Raw genomic sequence first — 19224 nt, 5'->3', positions numbered from 1 at the left:
GATACTGTGTGTTGACTGGTCAAATAGGTAGAGATCATTTGTGACAGCTTGCTTTAACACTTGTTCTAGATGGGGGTTAATTTTTATGGGGAAATAAGAAGTGAATTGAGATTTTATAAATTTCCTTTTTACACATTACCATTATGTTTTTAGGAAGGAGAGGTTTAGAAGTAGTAACCTTGTTTTGATTGTAATAGAATACCATCAGATTTAAAATATAGGTATATAGCTATACCTTTAAAAAATCTTTAAAAAGGAAAAAAATGTCCCAGAGTAGGAGAGAATAAAGTTATTTGGTTAAAACTAATATTTATTTTTATAGAATCTTTTCCATTATACATTCAGTTCTTTTGGTTTTTATTTATTGTGGATTACATTTTTCCTTTTAAAGTGTTTTTGTTTTGGGGGAGTGGCTGTGTAAAGGGGTGGTAAATGTTACTTAATTTTTCTAAACCTGAACTGATTCTGTGGATCTTTTCAGTAGTGTGTGATTTTCAGATAATAAGGCTCCAAAGAATGGGCATATGTCCAGTTGTTGTTTTATGCTCTCACCCTATAAATCCTAACTGTATGAGGAAGAGAGGAATCTAGGTAAGAAATATGCAATGATAGTAACCAATTTATTCTTAAAAGACTAATAACTTTACTTGATTTTTAGGAAAGAATGTTTGTCATTTGACAGTGATAAATTGTCACACTTCATTCTGGTAAGAATTATTTTTCTCTTATGGTTCTTAAAAGTTCGACTAGGTTTAATCTACCAGTTATTGTATCTGACCTTTAACTCTTGGGTTTAATAGGCTTAAAGGAGATTGAAATGTAAATACTCTTACTAAATGTTTTACAGTTAAGCAACAACTTGATTTGCCACTTTAGTTTTTTTGTTTGTTTTTGTTTTTGTGTTATTTGCCACTTTTGTTTACAAGAAACTTAGTTATGAAAACAGTTTTCTCAATTTGGGATCCAAACTTTGTCTTCCAGTAAGATGTATTATAAAACTGCACATTTGTATTTGAAAATAGTTTGAATGGTAGGAGTAGGACAGTTAACTGTAGGCACAGTAAACTAATGAAGACTACACAGGGATATATGCTGGTTGTCTTTAAGCTGGGTGTGAAAAGCTTCTTTGTTGTGAAATGTATTCTTTATTTTAAAATACAGGATTCTAGTAGCAAGATATGTGATTTGAATGCCAACACTGAATCAGAAGTGCCAGGAGGTCAAAGTGTTGGTGTTCAAGGGGAGGCAGCATGTGTCCAAATTCCACATTTAGATCTGAAGAATGTTTCTGACGGTGATAAATGGGAAGGTAATTTTACCCACACACATTATTTTCCTGATAATGTTCTTTGTAACTGAAATTACCTAAGGCAGTAATGAGATTACTGCCCTTTTCTTAGCAACCTTATTCATTTTTATTTGATTCATATAAGAGTGAGTGACTATTTTTACTCAAATGCACTAATGAAATTATGGGGCAACTATCTCATTTGAACTAGAAGTTCTTATTTTATCCATTAGCTCTGAAGATGGATGTTAAAACTGATGAAAAAAAATAAAATCAAGGATAGGATTTTGTTAATTGTTAAACCAGGTGCTGTCTCCCAGTTTTTGAAAGTCTGGTATGTTAGGGCTTGGGGATCTCACCACTTTAAACAGAGGGCTTATATACCTTTTCTTTATAATCATCAGGAATACATTTAAAAAGAAATTATCTTCAAGGTTATTTGTAAGCACATATTGTACTCTATCCCTGTATCTCTGTATTAGGTTATGAAGGTATGGGAACAGGGTCCTAACAAATTTTACAAAGGAGAGAAATTTTAAGTTTAATTTAAAAAGGCAAGCCACATGGGTATATGTATTTGTCAAAACTCAGCAGATATATACTTAAGACTTGCATTTCATTGTATGTAAGTTTTTTTTTAATCAAAAGAAGCAAGAAGTATAAATAAATACTGAACTTCAGTGAATGATTTGCATGCAGAAGTGTTTATGGGGAAGTATACAGGTATCTACAGTTTACTTTGAAATCCATGAAGAAAATAAGACGGTTAATGGAATGGGAATGTTATAAAGCAAGTATAGTAAAATGTTAATGGTAGAATCTAGGTGCTTGGTATATAGATGTCCACTTTAAAATTCTCTCAGCTTTGCTGTGTGTTTGTAAACTTTCAAATAAAATGTTGCGGTTGGGAGTGGAAGTAAGAAGCAAATTTGGATCCAGGAGGCCTCTGGATCATACACCTTCCTATGTAAAGAGACAAGGAGACCACTCAGAAATCTTAAAGTTGTATATTTGTTCACTTGGATGAAGATCCCTTGGTAATCTCACCTTTGGCAAGTTAGCCAGTGACATACAGTAGCAATAACAAGACGAATTGCAATGCCAATACCACGGACTCCTTTTGCCACCTCAAGTCTATGTACCTGATCACAGTAGGAACATTTTTATTTATTTATTTTTAAGGTATAGCCAATTTTCTAAAAGCCCCAAACAAATCATTGTGCCAATCTTTACTGCTGTCTTTCCTCCTCCCCCTTTTTTGGTCTAGATGTTTGGCATGCCTAATGGCATATTATGTGTCTTAACTTAGACTAAATCAGGAAGTTGTCTTCCATTTACTTTGTTCTGGGTTATTCAGGATGTTTGGAATTTATGAAGATGCTCCCCAGAGTTAGGGATATGTTAGCATTCTGGTGGCAGTGAAGATCAGATGTCCATTTTAGTTATTTATCCTGGCATGGTCACTGAAAAGGAGTGGTGGTCAACAGAGCATCCCTTGAGCTGTAGTAGGAAAAGAGTCTGTGAAAGATGAAGCTGGGATTCTGACAGAGGATTTATTCCTGCTTCTTTTTGGAGGATGCAGATAAATAGCCCTTTACAGTCTTTGTCCTGAGGGTTCTGATCTTAAGTTTTAAGCATAGAAGACCATTTGTTTTCCATTGTCTGAGGAGATAGGACATTCTCTGTCCAGCTTCAGCTTTCTGGAGGCTTCCCCAAAGAGACCCTGATGGTAGGCTCTCTTTTGTTGCCTTGTCAGAATCCATCCTTTACAACTTGTGGTGGTAGGGAAAGTAGGTCACTATGTACTCCTGATCCCTGATTTTCAGTGTCTGAACTGCCCTGTTAGCTACCTGGCTCAACAGCTGTGACAAGTCCTCGTAGACCTCCTTCTGGCTCTTCCAGGAGTAAGGGTCAGTGACTTTCAGAGAGCCAAGAGCAGTAGACATCTGAGTAAACTTCTCAGTCATGAACTCTGCATGTGCTTGGGAGAGTAGCTGTTAGCAGACCATGTTGTTCCTTCCAACTGTGCCCCATAATACAGAGACTGATTTTCTACAACTGGGAGTCAAGATATTCTAAATAATAGTCTTCCTTAAGAGACCAAATTACTTTAGACCCTACATACCTTGGAATCAGAGACATACCCCATTTGAAATGACTCTTAATAGAGAAGTGGGGTGACTTCAAATGGAGGACCACCTCAATCTTCCTAAGTATGTGGGTTTTGTTTTTTTGTAAAGGGTAGTCAGCAGAATGCAGTTAGCAAGCAGGTAGCACATGTCTGCCACCAGTATGCATTTGTAGCAGCCATCCAAAGATCTTGGTTTTTAATGTAAGTAGACAACATCTTTACTTCAGATTCTTCCCTGCTGACTATTGAATGAAATACAGTAGGATCTTTTCAAAGAGCAAACTAAAGGAAATATTTTTCTGTCAAATCATTTATACTGAAAAGCTTCAACAGTACCTGATTAAGTTTCCATTTCTTCAGTTTTATGTTTGAGTTTTAATAGAACAGCACTACTTTGATTTTTTTTTTTTTTTTTTTTTTGCCTTGCTTGCTGAAACGGAAATGTATGTTTGTGTTTGTTTTTAAAGTTTGGTTAGTAGTAATTTCTTTGAATAAAGTTTTTGAGCAGAATGCCTAACTGGTTTTAGGGAAATGTTTTTGGTATCTTTGGCTTTGTGTTAGTTATGTGTATGGTTTGTTCTGACTGTGCTGTGTGTTCACTTTAGTATTTTTTGCCATTTTTTCCATTTTATTAGCGTCATGCCCTATCACTTTTCCCCTCATTGATTTCAAAACAATGCATCTGCAGAGAGATGGGGAGGGTAAGTATGGTTCGCCATAGTTTAGCTTTTTTGCCTTTTTATGGTTCACTTTGTTTGCCTTTTTATTAGCCCTTCTCCTGCTGTCCCCATATATTAGGAAAACTATTCTGGGTTAAAGATAATACCCAGAAAATATTGTTTTTGTTAGTTCCTTCTTTTCTTAAAACAGGAGATTTCTCATAAAATGTTTATTACCAGTTACTTATTTTCTGGGAAGCAGGTACAAGGGTTGTTTTGAAAATCACTTTATTGCTGGGTTTATTATGGGATTGCACGCTTAGTACTCAATTTTTAGTTATCAGATTGATCTGGGCTTTAAAAACTAAATTAATTATGTTATTACCTTGAAAAAAAGTAATGCTTTAAATTGGCAATGCGTAAAGCTAAACTAAATTAGTAGCAATCCGTAGGTATTGTGTGAAGAAAAAGAAAACGTCATTCTTGATTTCTGACACTGTCAAGCCATTTTTGCATCCAGAAATACTTAACTTATTTTTGCTATTGAAAGCCACAGTATCAAAGTTTTACGCTGTAGTTATAAAGTTAACGTGTAGATGGAAAAGTCCCAATCCCCACCCTGAATCCAGTGATACTTGAAGATAATTTTGTATTTGGAGTATATTTGTGGATTGTGTGTTTATCTATATATGTTCTGTATGTAATCAAACCTTATTTGTGCAAAGACATCAAATATCTTAACATGGCTTCATTTGAGAACATACAGGATAACTCCAATAAAATAAATGTGCTTAAGAGGGAGTAGTGCTATTAAATTTTGTCTTGGTCATACTTTTGGGTGTTTAATTATTAAAATATGTATTATACACAGGAATCCTGTAGCAGCAAATAACCACCACAGTTTAATGTTAGAGGCCAGGTACTGTCAGGTGAGTTAGCTGCTTTTGTTTGGGAAGGTTAGAATTCTTTTGGAGTCCAAGAACTCCATTTGGTAAGTGTTCTGAATAGCATGGGGAATAGCTTCCAGTTCTTAACACAGTCATTTTACAGTGAGGGATGATTTATTCACCTGGCAGGTTTTGGCTAACTTAAATTCCTAACTGATGACTGTTAAGTGTTTACTGTTTCTAAATGAAGACTTTTCCCTACTTGAAAAATAACATTTTAATTTTAAAGAGCTTGACAGTGTCCCTTCTTGCTTTGTGACTGGGTTCAGAAATTTAAAGTTTAACTCCTTATGTGAAATTAGAACTCTGAGCTGAAAAATGAAGCTCAGACAATTTTAAACTATAGTAGGCTTTATGAAGACCCTAGTAACCCATAATTATTATATGAACCACTACATAATGATAAAGGTTTAAAGAACATATAGCTGATATTGCGTGACTTTTTTTCCATGTGGAACCAAGAGACCCATGGTACTATTCTTTGTGTTTGTTTTGCAGAGCCATTTCCTGCTTTTAAGTCTTGGCAGGAAGACTCTGAGTCTGGAGAAGCTCAACTCTCTCCACAAGCTGGAAGAATGAATCATCATCCTCTGGAAGAGGACTGTCCTCCAGTATTATCACACCGGAGTTTAGATTTTGGGCAAAGCCAGCGTTTCCTACATGATCCAGAAACGTTGGATTCCTCATCGAAAGCACTTTCTTTTGCTAGGTATATGACTTTTATGTTCTTACAGGAGGTGAATCCTATCACATACCCAGGTCCTTTGAGAGATTTTAATCCTCCAGACCTGCAGTTGAGAGCTTTCTCCCCTATTTCATGAAGCATGCTTTTGTAATTTTTTATTTTGGGTGCCCCTAAATTCTGAGTTCACTGAGGTATTTTTGGGGTTTGCTGTCCAATAAGACATCTTTCCATGGTGTTTTTATTCATTTGTTACTGAAATATAGAACTCTGGAAGGGAAGCCGCAAGTGGAGCTCACCAATACTGTATGTTTTTATTGTCAAAACTTAAAATTGATCCTGAAAGTTAGAACCTTTCCTTTGCAGTTTGAACACCAAAAGAGCTCTGAGCTGCTAGATGTCTTTGTTTCTCTTCTGCCTTTGCCCAAACAACTTTTGAATGATTCCCAATTGTTTTCATCGCTACTTGTGTTAGCTAATTTTGTGGCCTCTAACATAGTTTAAGTTTCTTTTTACTACCTGTCCTTTAGTGTTAGGGACTTAATTTCACTTTAAAAATATACTTCTTGGTAATAGTATCATGTTTTATCAGGATAATAAGAGAGATGGTGTCGATAACTTAAAGATTTAACTAACAGTATTTACCTCTTGTTTTAATTCAGGATTCGAAGATCATCTTTTAGTTCAAAAGATGAAAAAAGAGAAGACAGAACACCATATCAATTAGTCAAGAAACTTCAGAAAAAAATCAGACAATTTGAGGAACAGTTTGAAAGGGAAAGAAATAGCAAGGTAAGTTTGCAGCATTGTCCACTGTGAGGTAGATCTGTTGGAACTTTCTTGGAGAGCTTTAGTGCATCTCTTTCCTGGGAGAGAGAACGAATCTAAGATGCCCAGAGAAATAGTGATCATGTAGATCTGAGATTATATAGGTCCTTAGCCTTCTGATTCCAGACCAGTATTCTTGCCATTGCGCCATTGCATTTTTATATTTCTATTGGAAAACAGCTTGTAGAATTCTTAAAGCAAATACTTTACATTGACAAATCACGTTAATGCTGTGCTCTCTCAAAAACCACAGGTAGCCAGGGGAGGTGGGGGTGGAGGGATGAGATATTTAATAATTAGAACATGTGAAGTGGAAAAAGTCCTATACTTGGAGTCGGAAGACCCATATTCAAATCTGGCTTCTGCAAGTTCATAGGCCCTCCTCCGAGAGAGCTTTACTTAATATCTTGCCCTGTCTACTTAAAGTAAGATGAAATGAGGATTGAGTGAAATCTCTGCCATGGGAACTATAAAATACTATTTGGGCATAAATTAAAATAACCATTGGGACTTCCTGGCGGTCCAGTTGTTAAGACTCTACGCTTCCACTGCAGGGGGCATGAGTTCAATCCCTGGTCAGGGAACTAAGATCCTGCATGCTGTGCGGCGTGGCAAAAAAAACAAAAAACCAAAAAACCATTGCTTATCCACAAAGGTTTAAATAGATTCTCTTTCTTTTTTTAGAATTTTATATCTTAATTTTATTGAGATGTTAACAAATCTCTTAAACTATCTTTATGAAAGACCAGTGTCTATCTATGAGTAGATTTATAGTGGTAGGGTTGTTTTAGGTTGGATCATCTGGGAAACATTCTGAGACAGAGATTTCAGTGCATATGATTTCCAAGGGAGTGTTTAGGGAGAATCGTAGCTGTAAGGAGTGAGGCCAGCATGGTTTAGTAGAGGAGATTCCACGGGGTCTCAAGCTAGGATGGCTGCTCAGGATTGACCTGAATTGAGATGAGGGCACCAGTCCTTTTTAATTGCACATAACCAGTCATGGATGCTGGCTGCTCTGGACGAAGGGTTGTAACCTTGGGCCAGGCAGCTCCTTTGGGCAAAGGCAATTATCAGAGAGGGACTTAGCGCAGTAGGGGGTTGATGAGTGCCTAATCAGTGATTCTGTTTTCTTAATTTTTCAGCCCTCCTACAGTGATATAGCAGCCAATCCAAAGGTATTAAAATGGATGACAGAGCTCACCAAACTGCGAAAGCAGATCAAAGGTATAAAATGTGCCATTTTTCTAATATAATTGCATTTTAAAATATTTATAATAATATCTGAGAATTATAGTTATAATTTTTGATAATTTTAAATCTTGGACACTATCTGGCAAAATAAAAGTTCTCTTGTTCTTTTAGTAGTTATGGTCAAAGTTGCAATACTATATTACATTCTTCCAAAAGTCTTTCATGTGTTTTTATTAGTAGTAGTCTTTTGAAGGGTACCCTAGATTATATATTCACAGGTGGTATTGTATTATGAAGTTTATATGAAACATTTCAAATATTAAGCAGTTTTGGGTTTAGGCAGGTATTAAGAATTTTTGGTGGGTATTTCATCTAAGGCTAAGAATAATCATCAGCCTTTTATACTACAAAGACTAAATTGCAAGTTGTCTTGAATCAAAAACTAGGTCGTGTGTTACTGGGTGTCAGTCCAGTATAGCACATGCGAAGGTATATTTCCTTTGTGGGTGTTTAGTGAACATGCTTTTTAATAATTGTTAATACCTAAAAAATTATCTGTACCAAGTGTGGGTTTGTAATCTGGAGCATCACATTTTGGTTTATTCATTTGAATTTATTCAACAGAAATTTTAGTGTCTGTAAATACCAAGTACTTGAAGACATCTGAGGTTGTAGCAGTGAACAAGACAAACAGGGTCCCTATTGTCATTGAGTTTATTTGCATTCTTATGGTTACATAAGTTCTCCTACTTCTTTAGAATTTTTCCTTAAAATTCTGTCAAAATTTTCCTCATTTAACACCAGTTTCCAACCATCAGTGAGAATCACTACCTTGAATGTATTACTAATGAGTGTCGTTAAATTATTAGCCTCCTAACTAATTTCCCAATTTTCTTCCACTCTTACTGTCCTACAGTGCATTCTCTGCATAGCAGCCAAAATTATCTTTTATAAAAACTGTGTTACTATCTTGTTCATAGCTCTTCAGTGGGCTTCCCTTTCCACTTTAGAATAAAGTCCAAACCCCTTACCCAGGTTTTCAAGGCCCTTTATACCCTGCCCTTTGCCCATTTTATCACTTTTCCTCATTTTCTGTTCCTTAAATATATCATAGTTTAGGGACCTTGCCCTGGCTATTGCCTCAACTGGGGAGAAATGTTCTTCCCCTAAATCTTCTATGCTAGGTTAGCTCCTTTTAAATCCATGTTCAAGTAGGATGTCACCATCTCAGAAAGGCCTTCTTTGTCAATTCCATCCAAAGGAGTTGCTCTTCCAAAAAGCACACTTCTTTAACATTGTGACATCATTCTATTTTATCTTCTTTATAGCACTTAGCACTCATTGAAATTATTTTATTAATCTGATTACTTAGTTTTTGTTTTTTGCTTCCTGAATACATGCTCCATGACAACAGAGATCATGTTTGTTTGTTTACTACTGTATGCTTATCAGAGCATCTTACTTTAGTCGGCTTTCTATGAATATTGGTTGAAAGAAAAACCATATAGTTCTCTCAGTGTATATATATAATTTAAATATTTCATGTGACTTTGAAATATCTGAGCCTGTGTGTTGTTGATGTATACTTTGCTTTTGCATCTCTTGCATCTTTTTTGACCTTGCTTTATTTTAGCTAAAATCAGTATTACTGATCTACCCTCTTGGTTCTGAAATGTAGATGCAAAACACAAAACCTCTGATGGAGAGTTTGTACCTCAGACACGTCCACGTAGTAACACTCTTCCAAAAAGCTTTGGCTCTTCTCTAGACCATGAAGATGAAGAGAATGAAGATGAATCCCAGGTCATTCAGAAGGAGAAGAAGCCATCTAAGGAAGCAACACTTGAACTTATTCTGAAAAGACTGAAAGAAAAACGTGTTGAGAGGTGTCTTCCAGAAGATATCAAAGTAATCTTGAGCTATGATTTTTGCCCAGACTAGCCTTTAGAATACCTGAAATAGAATAATTACAATAGTGGCATAAAGATGTCTAGGTAGTCTGCTGGCCTTAGTTTACTCTCCAGGTTTGTAGTTATAGAAGCATGTTTTTATCAGCACAGCAGAAGTGCTTGAGTCAAAATAATAAAACTAAAAAAACTAGAACATGGTCTGTTCACTTATATTGGAGGCAGTTAGCAAGATGAGTGTGTTACGAGCACAAAATATACCTGAGTTTCAATCTTGCCCTTGTATCTTAGTAGTTGTACCTATTAAACTCTTAGCTTATGCCAGTTCCTGACTGGTTATATTATGTGCATTCTGCTGCTGAGTCCCTTCAACCATGTGACTGCGATTATGTCCATTAAAGTACTAACACAATATGGTTATGAGGACTAATTGAATGCATTTTTATGAAGAACCATTACTTAGTATAGCCTATGCCTAGGGCAGTCTTGGTCAAAGCACTTGGCAACCAAGATCATTTATCAGATGAAACTTGCTGGGAGACTACAGAGGTAGATGGTCTTAGGTGAACTTTTGTCCAGGCAGTGATGAATCCTGATGAGCATTTTTATCTTGACAACAGAGTACACCTCATGATCGAAATATTGGAGTCTTTCTCCCTTCAAACAGAGCTGGATTAGAAATTCTAGTTGCTCCTCTCCCCAGTTTTTCTTTCTTTTTTTTTTTTTTTTTTGCGGTACATGGGCCTCTCACTGTTGTGGCCCCTCCCGCCGTGGAGCACAGGCTCCAGACGCACAGGCTCAGCAGCCATGGCTCACGGGCCCAGCCGCTCCGCGGCATGTGGGATCCTCCCAGACCGGAGCACGAACCCGCGTCCCCTGCATTGGCAGGCGGACTCTCAACCACTGCGCCACCAAGGAAGTCCTCTTTCATTCTTTATTTATTTTTGGTGCATTGGATCTTCATTGCTACATGCAGGCTTTCTCTAGTTGTGGCGAGTGGGGGCTACTCTTCGTTGCAGTGCACAGGCTTCTCATTGCGGTGGCTTCTCTTGTTGCGGAGCATGGGCTTTAGGCGCCCGGGCTTCAGTGGTTGTGGCTCGTGGGCTCAGTAGTTGTGGCTCACGGGCTCTAGAACACAGGCTCAGTAGTTGTGGCACACGGGCTTAGTTGCTCTGCGGCACGTGGGATCTTCCTGGACCAGGGATCGAACCCGTGTCCCCTGCATTGGCAGGCGGATTCTTAACCACTGCGCCACCAGAGAAGTTCCCCCCATTTTTCTTGGTTTTGCTTTTATGTTATACCAGCCTCCTCTCCTCACCCCCTTTTCTATAAATGATTTTGATTGGATTAGCTTTATTCAAATTCCTTTTCCTAGGTTTAAGGTTCAAGCTTGAGGTTGAAATCACAATGTTTTACAGAGTCTACACCTAGCTATCCTCTACTGAACGTACATAATCTAAAATGCTTGTTATAGGAAGTACGTATCCACTGAAGTTTTTTTTGTACCTCTAATTTTCATTGTGATGACAAACAGTGTAGTTTTAATTAGTCCTAGGAGTAATTGGAGAGTTTTATTTGGATTAAAGTGTATTCTGTGGAACATTGGTTCATTGGTATGTTAAAAGGTCGTGCTGTGGAACAAAGGGAGAAGGAGTTATGAGCAAATAAATTTGGGATTCCTGCCTACTACCATTAGAGTACTGAAAGATGGGAGAAGAGTATCTTACTTTCAGTATAAAGAAAGTGCCAGATGAAGGGGAACTGAAGTCATAGAGTAGAAGGCTAGGGTCACAAATTGACATTGTTGAGCTTTTTTCAGGATCTTTCCACTATACTGCTGCCAGATTTTAACAGTTTAGGAGAAACACCAGGTTTAAGACCTGTACTTGTTGTGTGCATGTGTTTTGTGTATGTGCCCATGCACAACAAAATTATAGTTATAATGCTAATAAAAGATTATGTGCAGGGCTTCCCTGGTGGCGCAGTGGTTGGGAGTCCGCCTGCCGATGCAGGTCCGGGGGGATCCCACATGCCACGGAGCGGCTGGGCCTGTGAGCTGTGGCCGCTGAGCCTGCGCATCTGGAGCCTGTGCTCCGCAATGGGAGAGGCCGCAGCGGTGAGAGGCCCGCGTACCGCAAAAAAAAAAAAGATTATGTGCAAAATTAAATAAACTAATAGGCACTTATTTTGTTTATTGTGTGCTGAGTAGGCACTGTGTAAATGCCTTTACAACGTATTAACTCATTTAGTCCTCATTAGAGCTCTGTGAGGTAGGTGAAGTATCCCCATTTACAGATCAAGATGTTGAACAAAAAGAGGCTAAGTAACTGGTACTAAGCTCTGGTATTCATAACTTATTCAGATAAAATATAATAAATCAAACCACCAAAGGCAGTTGGTACCTAGTTTTAGAAGACCAGATTCTCCAAGAGACTGAAAAATGTTGCCTGCAAATCCGTTAGCAAAGGATGTGTTCTTATTAACCTAAGCAAGAGTGGTAATGGGCTGCTCTTTCAACCAAATTATTTACATTGTGCTGGGGAAGGGAATGATGCTGCTAATGGGAGGGGTTTTTTTTTGTTTGTTTGTTTGTTTTATTCTAGAAAATGACAAAAGATCATTTGGTAGAAGAGAAAACTTCTCTCCAGAAAAGTCTTCTTTATTATGAAAGTCAACATGGAAGGCCGGTAATGTCTCTCTTGCTGAAAACATTTTATTTTCTGTCTTAAAGAACATGAATCACTTTTGTGGCCCACATCTTCAGAGCTGTTTCATAGAGCATTGTTTCCTACATTTGGGAGATTGCCTACTTACTTAAAATTACTTTTTAAAAATTGCAGGGAAAGTCATATTGCTCAGTGTTTTAGAAATTTTAGATTTCTGATGACTAGGTGATTTCCATTTTTCTTGCTTCAGGTAACCAGGGAAGAAAGGCACATTGTTAAACCTCTTTATGATAGATACAGACTTGTAAAACAGATGCTGACAAGAGCTAGCATCATTCCTGTCCTTGTAAGTAAAACATGCGAATATTTATCTAGTTCATTTTACCAAAACCTACTCTTTAAAAAAAATTATTATTATGGTGGTATATTAGAGAAATACACAGCCAAGGTAACAAGAATTGTGTATGTAAGGTGAGGTTACTGCTTTAAAAGAATAGGAAATTAATAATAAATGCCTACTATTACCTTCCAGGCACTCTTATAAGCATTTTTATTTATGATTATGTCATTAAGTCCTGACAAGTTAAGTCACAACAGGTAGAGAGGCTGGTAGCCTCATTTCACAGATGATGAACCTGAAACTCAGGAGTGATGTGCCCAGGGTCACCTACTTGTAGAATTAAAAACTCGTATTTCAGACGCTTGCGTAATTTCTTTCCATTTAAATTCATGCCTTTGAAAATACATTACTTTTGTGATGGCCATCGTGATGATGTTCACTTAATTGCACAATAATGTAAACTGATTTTTTTTCAAGTTCATCTTTTTTAACAAAAAAGTCTATTAAAATAATACTTATTCATACATATGCATTTTATTTGAGAAAAAATGAAAACTCAAATGGTTACGTGCATATTAAGTGCTATCCCCAAATTAACCCTTAGATGGTATGGCTCTAGATGTCTCTCAGGCTCAAATAATAAACAGCATGTGCCCATTCTGCATCATCTCCTAGGAATTAATTCTCTGGAGCTTATGGTTTGCTTAAACTTGCAGGCCATTTTTATGTTGATGGCCTCTTGGAATAGGGTTCCCTTTAGGCTTCGACTCTGGCTACTCATTATTAGAATGTTAACAGTGGCCTTCTGAGCACCTTTTATTTGGCCCTTATATAAACATTCTTTTTTAACTGGCTGTTTTTTTGTTGGCCATCTCTTAACAGTATTTAGATATAATCAGTTTTCTTTGAACAGTGAATCCTTTATAGTTTATATTCTTTTCACACATAAGATAGTTTAATACAGATTTTATCTTTTGATTACAATGTATTTTTTGTGTGTCACTGACATTTTCATAATTCCATAATAGTATAAATAGTCTTTGAATTTATTTATGAAAACCATCTTAGAATTCCACACATTCGTTTTTAAAAACTGAGTCTATAGGAAGCATTTCTAGATCTTATGGACGCCTAAATATGACTGTCATAAAGAGAAATTTGGAATCTAAAAATTAAGCCAAGGGCTTCCCTGGTGGCGCAGTGGTTGGGAGTCCGCCTGCCGATGCAGGGGACGCGGGTTCGTGCCCTGGTCCGGGAAGATCCCACATGCCTTGGAGTGGCTGGGCCCGTGAGCCATGGCCGCTGGGCCTGCGCATCCGGAGCCTGTGCTCCGCGGCGGGAGAGGCCACAGCAGTGAGAGGCCCGCGTACCGCAAAAAAAATAATAAATAAAATAAATAAAAATTTTAAAAAATAATAATTAAGCCAAGACAATAGGAAAGAATCATTTTTCCAACAGATGGCGCTAGCAGTTCCTCAAAAGTTTAAACATAGAGTTACCATATGACCTAGCAGTTCTCTTCCTAGGTATATACCCAAGAGAACTGAAAACATATGTCCACACAAAAATTTGTAGACAAGTCTTCAGAGTAGCATTGTTCATAATAGCCAAAGTGTAAAAACAGTCCAGATGTTCAGCCAACTGATAGATAAACATAATGGGGTATATCCATATAGTGGAATATTATTCAGCCATGCAAAGGAATGAAGTACTGGTACACACTACAACTTGGATAAACCTTGAAAACATTTATGCTAAGTGAAAAAAGCCAGACACAAAAGGCCACATATTGTATGATTCCATTTATACGAAATATCTAGAACAGACCAGCCCATTGAGACAGAAAGTAGATTGTTGTTTGCCATGGGCTGGGGAGAGAGGGCTCATGAGTACAGGGTTTCCTTTTGGGGTGATGAAATGTTCTAGAATCAGATAGTGGTGATGTTTGTACAACTTTGTGCATATACTAAAAACCACTAAATTGTACACTTTAAAAGAGTGAATTTTATGGTATATGAATTACATCTTTTTAAAAATATTTATTTATTTAGCTAACAGTGCTGGTTCTTAGTTGCGGCACACGGGCGGAATCTACGTTGTGGCATGCAGGATCTTCTAGTTGCGGCATGCGGGATCTTTAGTTGCATCGTGTAAACTCTTAGTTGCAGCATGTGGGATCTAGTTCCCTGATCAGAGATCGAACCCGGGTCCCCTGCATTGGCAGCACGGAGTCTTAGCTACTGAACCACCAGGGAAGTCCCTATGGTATATGAATTATATCTTAATGAAGCTGTTATTTTTTAAAAAGGGGTATAAAGGGGTCCTCAGACCAAAAAAGTTGACAGCTTGGTTAAAAAGAAAAATGCTCCCAATTAAATAAATAATATGTCACACATTATTATTTAGAATTTTAAAAGCATTTATTGAATGAACTCTTTTAGAATTACCTAGACATAAATTATCATTTGTCACTCTTATGTATACATAACAAGAAAAAAGCAAAAATAAATTTAGTAAGGAATTCCTAAAAAATTTTAAAGCATATGGTTAGAATTTTGAAAATAAAGTTTAAGATCTATTAAACTTTATTTTAACTTTATTAGTGAAGTGAATCTTCATTGAACATTTAAAATACTTAAAATGTAACCCACTTATATGTTTATTGTTACAGGGATCTCCATCCACCAAGCGAAGGGGTCAGATGTTACAGCCAATCATAGAAGGAGAAACTGCACATTTTTTTGAAGAAATCAAGGTAATCCTTAAGAAAAATTATTCTCTGATCTTTTTCCTAAAGGAAAAATTGAAATCATGGCATGTTTGATTCTCTATTTGTATATATTTTTAGGAAGAAGAAGAAGATGGTGTTAGTCTGTCCTCTGAGTTAACTGATATCTTGAAAACTGCTGTACAGGCACAGTCTTCATTGGAAAACTCAGAATCTGATATGGAAGAAAATCAAGAAAAACTGGCTCTAGATCTCCGATTGTCAAGTACTCGAGCAGCTTCTATGTATGTGTCCTGGTTTGTGATTTTAACCTATTCATGTAATAAAATTTATACGCAAAGAAATTCAGTGTTAAATAATTGAGTAAAGAAAAGAAATACACCCATTTTAAAAAGTGTGCTTTACAAATACATGTTGTGATTCACATTTTCTTTATTGAAAATTAGTGTGTTTTAAAAATTAATAAAAACAGGCTTCCCTGGTGGCACAGTGGTTGAGAGTCCGCCTGCTGATACAGGGGACATGGGTTCGTGCCCCAGTCCAGGAAGGTCCCACATGCCACGGAGTGGCTGGGCCCGTGAGCCATGGCCGCTGAGCCTGCGCGTCCAGAGCCTGTGCTCCGCAACGGGAGAGGCCACAACAGTGAGAGGCCCGCGTACCGCAAAAAAAAAAAAAAATTAAAAAAAACTAAAATTCTACGTTTGCTGTATGACAAAGTGCTGGAACCAGCTGAGAGTCGTCTGTTAGTTTGTGCTCTTTCAGCTTCTTTACCTGATGTGGCCTTTGGTTCTAGTTGTTAGCCCTGGCGTCACTTTAGGATCATGTGGGAAGTTGTTTTGTTTTTGTTTTTGTTTTAAATACTTATGCAGAGCCCTACCAGCAGCTATTCTGATTTAGTCGCTCCAAGGTGAAACTTAAGACATTGGTATATTCTAAAAGCTCCCCAGCTGGCTTGATTTTGCAGCCAGGGTTAGAAACATTGTTAAGAACATAATGAATCAAAAGTGCCCTTTCAAATGTTTTCTTCCCATTTCAATTTTAGGCCCGAATTACTGGAACAACTTTGGAAAGCCAGAGCTGAAAAAAAGAAACTACGTAAAACATTACGGGAATTTGAAGAAGCATTTTATCAACAAAATGGAAGGTTTGTTGAGCATCACAAAATTGAATCTTCTTTCTTCTTAAACTCACAAGTGCCCATATGTTGAAATAAAGAAATATATAAGAATAGAAATAAATTGTGCATATAAGGATGTTAGCATTGAAAATAACAGTAAAAAACATTCCTTTATACTGTGCAGCCCTGCTGTTAATGGAAAGAAAAAGTCAGAGCTAGAGTAAACAACATCTGACAAAATATTTCAGGACTGTCCTAGAGAATGCTTGGTTGAGTGGCAGTTATTTTATGTTCCTTAATTCAGTATCCTCACCCTTTTGGAAGTGTTTGTGAAACGAGATCTCCTTTTAGAAAGGGTCCCAAATATGAGTGGTATCCTAACTAATTTGGATTCTTATACTGAGACCATTGCTGCTTAGGCTGCATGTTGGGTCATTCTAGGGCACATATTTCCAAGGTGTGTATCAGTGTGGCAGTCATGTGGCTCCCCTATAATACAATATGGCAAGTGCCTTTATCTAACTGGGGAATACACAGTTGACCCAGTGGGACTCTTTTAAAAGTAAGAAAAATACATTCTAATTCAGATTGTGGCCAGAAATGAGGATTATTTTTCTCAGGCCTCAGAAAGTTTTTCCATGTTACCAGACGGTCTTACCAAGCCAACAGCTCTATAGTAGTCCCCCCTCTTCAGTTTCTCTTTGCAGTTTCAGTTACTCCATGGTTAATTGTGGTCCAGAAATATTAAATGGAAAGTTTAGAAATAAACAATTCATAAAGTTTAAATTGTGCACTGTCCTGAGTAGTGTGATGAAATCTCGTGCCGGCCCACCCAGGACGTGAAGCATTCCTTTGTCCAGCATATCCTGCCCCTTAGTCAGTTAGTATCCATCTTGTTTGTCAGATCAGTCGTCACAGTATCTCAGTGCTTGTGCTCAAGTAACCCTTACTTTACTTAATGCCCCAAAGTGCAAGAGTAGTGATGCTAGCAATTCAGTTATGCCAAGAGAAGCCACAGAGTAGCCACAGAGTACTTCAGGTGAAAAGGGGAAAGTTCTTGACTCAGTGAGGCTACGAAAAAAATCATGTGCTGACGAGCTCCGATCTATAATAAGAACGAATCTATCCATGAAATTTTGAAGAAGGAAAAGGAAATTCATACTGGTTTTGCTGTCATACCTCAAACTGCAGAAGTTATGGCCACAGTGGGTGATAAGTGCTTAGTTAGTATGGAAAAGGCTTTAAACTTGTACAGTAAGATGTTTTGAGGGAGCCCACATTCACATAACTTTTATTACAGTGTATTGTTATAATTATTCTATTTTATTATTAGTTATTGTTAATCTCTTACTGTATCTAATTTATAAATTAAACTTTATTGTTAATCTCTTACTGTATCTAATTTATAAATTAAACTTTATTGTTAATCTCTTACTGTATCTAATTTATAAATTAAACTTTATCATAGGTATGTATGTATAGTATATATAGGGTTTGGTTTCAGACATGCACTGGGGTCTTGGAATGTATCCCCACGGATAAGGGGGGGCCTACTGTGTTTGAGAGTCTTCTATGTAGGTTGGCATATATGGTTAAAAAAATCTCAAGTGTGTTTTCCAAGTACCTTCTAATTCTTTGTTTTATTGGAAAAAAACTTTGCTTGTAATTAGGATAGTTTGATGCTTTACCTGGTTATTAAACTGAATTGCATTGGGTCAGTAATATAAAGTGAGAAAAATGATTTTTTCGCTACCAGTAAGATGTTTTACTTCTACATCTTAATTCACTGAAGCCAGAGTTAAGTAATGTATGGAATGTATGAAATGACTCAGCATAGCCTCTAGCACTTAGTATACACTCACAGACCTGACAGAGTCTAGTAGCTCATGTCTTATTAAAATATTTGATTATCTGTAGTTACCTACAATCATCATTGATACTAATATCATCAATTAATCTGTCAATAGAGAAATACATCAAAATTAGAAGTGTTTTAGGAATATTCCATTGGGATGAAGGGAATTAGTCCAATAATCTTTTTTTTTCTTGCAGAACAGTTTTTTATTTGAGTTTGTGTTGGGTAATATTCTGTCTCTCATTACGACAACTTCTGGGACTTTATTTTCCAGATGATCTCTAGGTTTTATTTTTTCCCCTAGGAATGCCCAGAAAGAGGATCGTGTTCCAGTGCTTGAGGAGTACAGGGAGTACAAGAAAATTAAAGCCAAGCTTAGGCTTCTTGAAGTTCTTATCAGCAAACAAGATTCTTCAAAATCCATATAAAATATGGTCCTTGAAAACATCATAAAATCAGTTGTATTCCCTGAAGCTATCATCATGTGTACTTGGCTGGTACTTAAGTTCATTTTGTCAGGCACTCACAGAGTCTCATTTTTTACTTGCTGGTGGTGCCACTAGAGAAATGATGGGAGGGTAAGTAGACCCTGTCTGGGGAGTGCGATGTTCCATGTTAACCACAGACTGCCCCTCTACCTTTAGCAAACATCCACTTTTCTTCATTGTTTTGTACTACAGATACATCGTGTTAGTAAAAGACTAATATTTTATCTTTTCGACTTTAAGAACTTTGGAGATAGAAGCTTTTTGTTATTACCAACTTTATTATTTTGTTTTTCATTACTCAAGAAAATTGAGAGGAAAATCTTCACATTGAATTCTTCTTCAGTTGCCTTTTTCTTACAGAATGACTGAAAATTTGAAAGAAAAGCCTATAAATGTG

At 36.9% G+C, this 19224-nt stretch overlaps 1 protein-coding gene across 16 annotated transcripts in view; it reads left to right on the top strand.

The window, feature by feature from the left end:
• FAM13B (family with sequence similarity 13 member B) overlaps positions 1-19224 on the top strand; it is a 79871-nt gene extending 60647 nt beyond the window's left edge. For 8 of the 16 annotated variants that reach the window (XM_081230469.1, XM_081230467.1, XM_081230476.1 and 5 more), the window contains 13 exons: positions 659-707; positions 1162-1309; positions 4055-4120; positions 5524-5734; positions 6370-6499; positions 7678-7759; positions 9405-9634; positions 12237-12320; positions 12550-12645; positions 15311-15394; positions 15488-15651; positions 16410-16511; positions 18644-19224. In XM_081230469.1, the coding sequence (XP_081086595.1) occupies positions 659-707; positions 1162-1309; positions 4055-4120; positions 5524-5734; positions 6370-6499; positions 7678-7759; positions 9405-9634; positions 12237-12320; positions 12550-12645; positions 15311-15394; positions 15488-15651; positions 16410-16511; positions 18644-18767 (1570 nt within the window). In that variant the 3' untranslated portion in view covers positions 18768-19224. The remainder of the gene's footprint in view (positions 1-658; positions 708-1161; positions 1310-4054; positions 4121-5523; positions 5735-6369; positions 6500-7677; positions 7760-9404; positions 9635-12236; positions 12321-12549; positions 12646-15310; positions 15395-15487; positions 15652-16409; positions 16512-18643) is intronic. The other 8 variants (XM_081230478.1, XM_081230470.1, XM_081230473.1 and 5 more) reach the window with 5 other exon arrangements.

This window comes from Mesoplodon bidens (genome assembly GCF_964165515.1).
Source record: "Mesoplodon bidens genome assembly, chromosome: 4".
NCBI lineage: Eukaryota > Metazoa > Chordata > Mammalia > Artiodactyla > Ziphiidae > Mesoplodon > Mesoplodon bidens.
Note: the sequence above shows the minus strand (reverse complement) of the source record. Positions and strands in the feature narration are given on the sequence as shown.